Source organism: Eimeria mitis, genomic scaffold, assembly GCF_000499745.2.
Source record: "Eimeria mitis Houghton genomic scaffold, Emh_scaff894, whole genome shotgun sequence".
Lineage (NCBI taxonomy): Eukaryota > Apicomplexa > Conoidasida > Eucoccidiorida > Eimeriidae > Eimeria > Eimeria mitis.
Genome location: NW_013576580.1, coordinates 3479 through 4108, shown reverse-complemented (window position 1 = coordinate 4108; position 630 = coordinate 3479). Strand labels below are relative to the sequence as shown.

At 54.8% G+C, this 630-nt stretch overlaps 1 protein-coding gene across 1 annotated transcript in view; it reads left to right on the top strand.

The window, feature by feature from the left end:
- Nucleotides 1-87: 87 nt before the first annotated feature.
- The window catches only part of EMH_0024850 (uncharacterized protein), a gene marked incomplete at both ends in the record, with an annotated part of 3903 nt that continues 3360 nt past the window's right edge, over nucleotides 88-630 (top strand). Inside the window, one exon of the mRNA XM_013502354.1 lies at nucleotides 88-382. Coding sequence (XP_013357808.1) covers nucleotides 88-382 — 295 coding nt within the window. The remainder of the gene's footprint in view (nucleotides 383-630) is intronic.

Sequence of the window (630 nt, the reverse complement as noted above, 5' to 3'; positions counted from 1 at the left end):
CTGCTGCTGCTGCTGCTGCTTGTGTTGACATTGTCGCTGATACTTCTGTTGCTTCTCCTTCTGCTGCTGCAGCAGGGAGATACATGTATGCTGCCTACAGATAAACCAGCACCACCTGCAGCAGCAACTTCTGCTGCTGCTGCTGCTCCGGTTGCTGCTGCTGCTGATGCTGCAGCAACAGCAGCTATGCCAGCTACGCCAAAGACAGCAGCAACTGCAGCAGCTGCAGCAGCAGGAACACCAGCAGCAGCAGCAGCAGCAGCAGCAGCAGCAGAAGACACAGCAGCAGTGCATGCAGAGATTGAGAGAAGGTTTGCTGCTCTATACAAATTAGCTGATCTACCCGTGGAGCTGCAGCAGGCAGCAGATTGCTGGTCTCTTGGTAGGGTTTAGGGTTTAGGGTTTAGGGTTTAGGGTTTAGGGTTTAGGGTTCAGGGTTGTGATAAAAGGGGCAGCCAATCCAGCAGACACAGCAGCAACAGCAGCTGCTGCTGCTGCTGCAGTGGCAACAGCAGCTGTTGCTGCTGCAGTAGCAACAGCAGCAGCAGCACCAGCAGCAGCAGAGCAGTAGTAGCAGCAGCAGCAGCAGCAGCAGCAGCGAGTATTCACACATACACCCCCCTATGAACT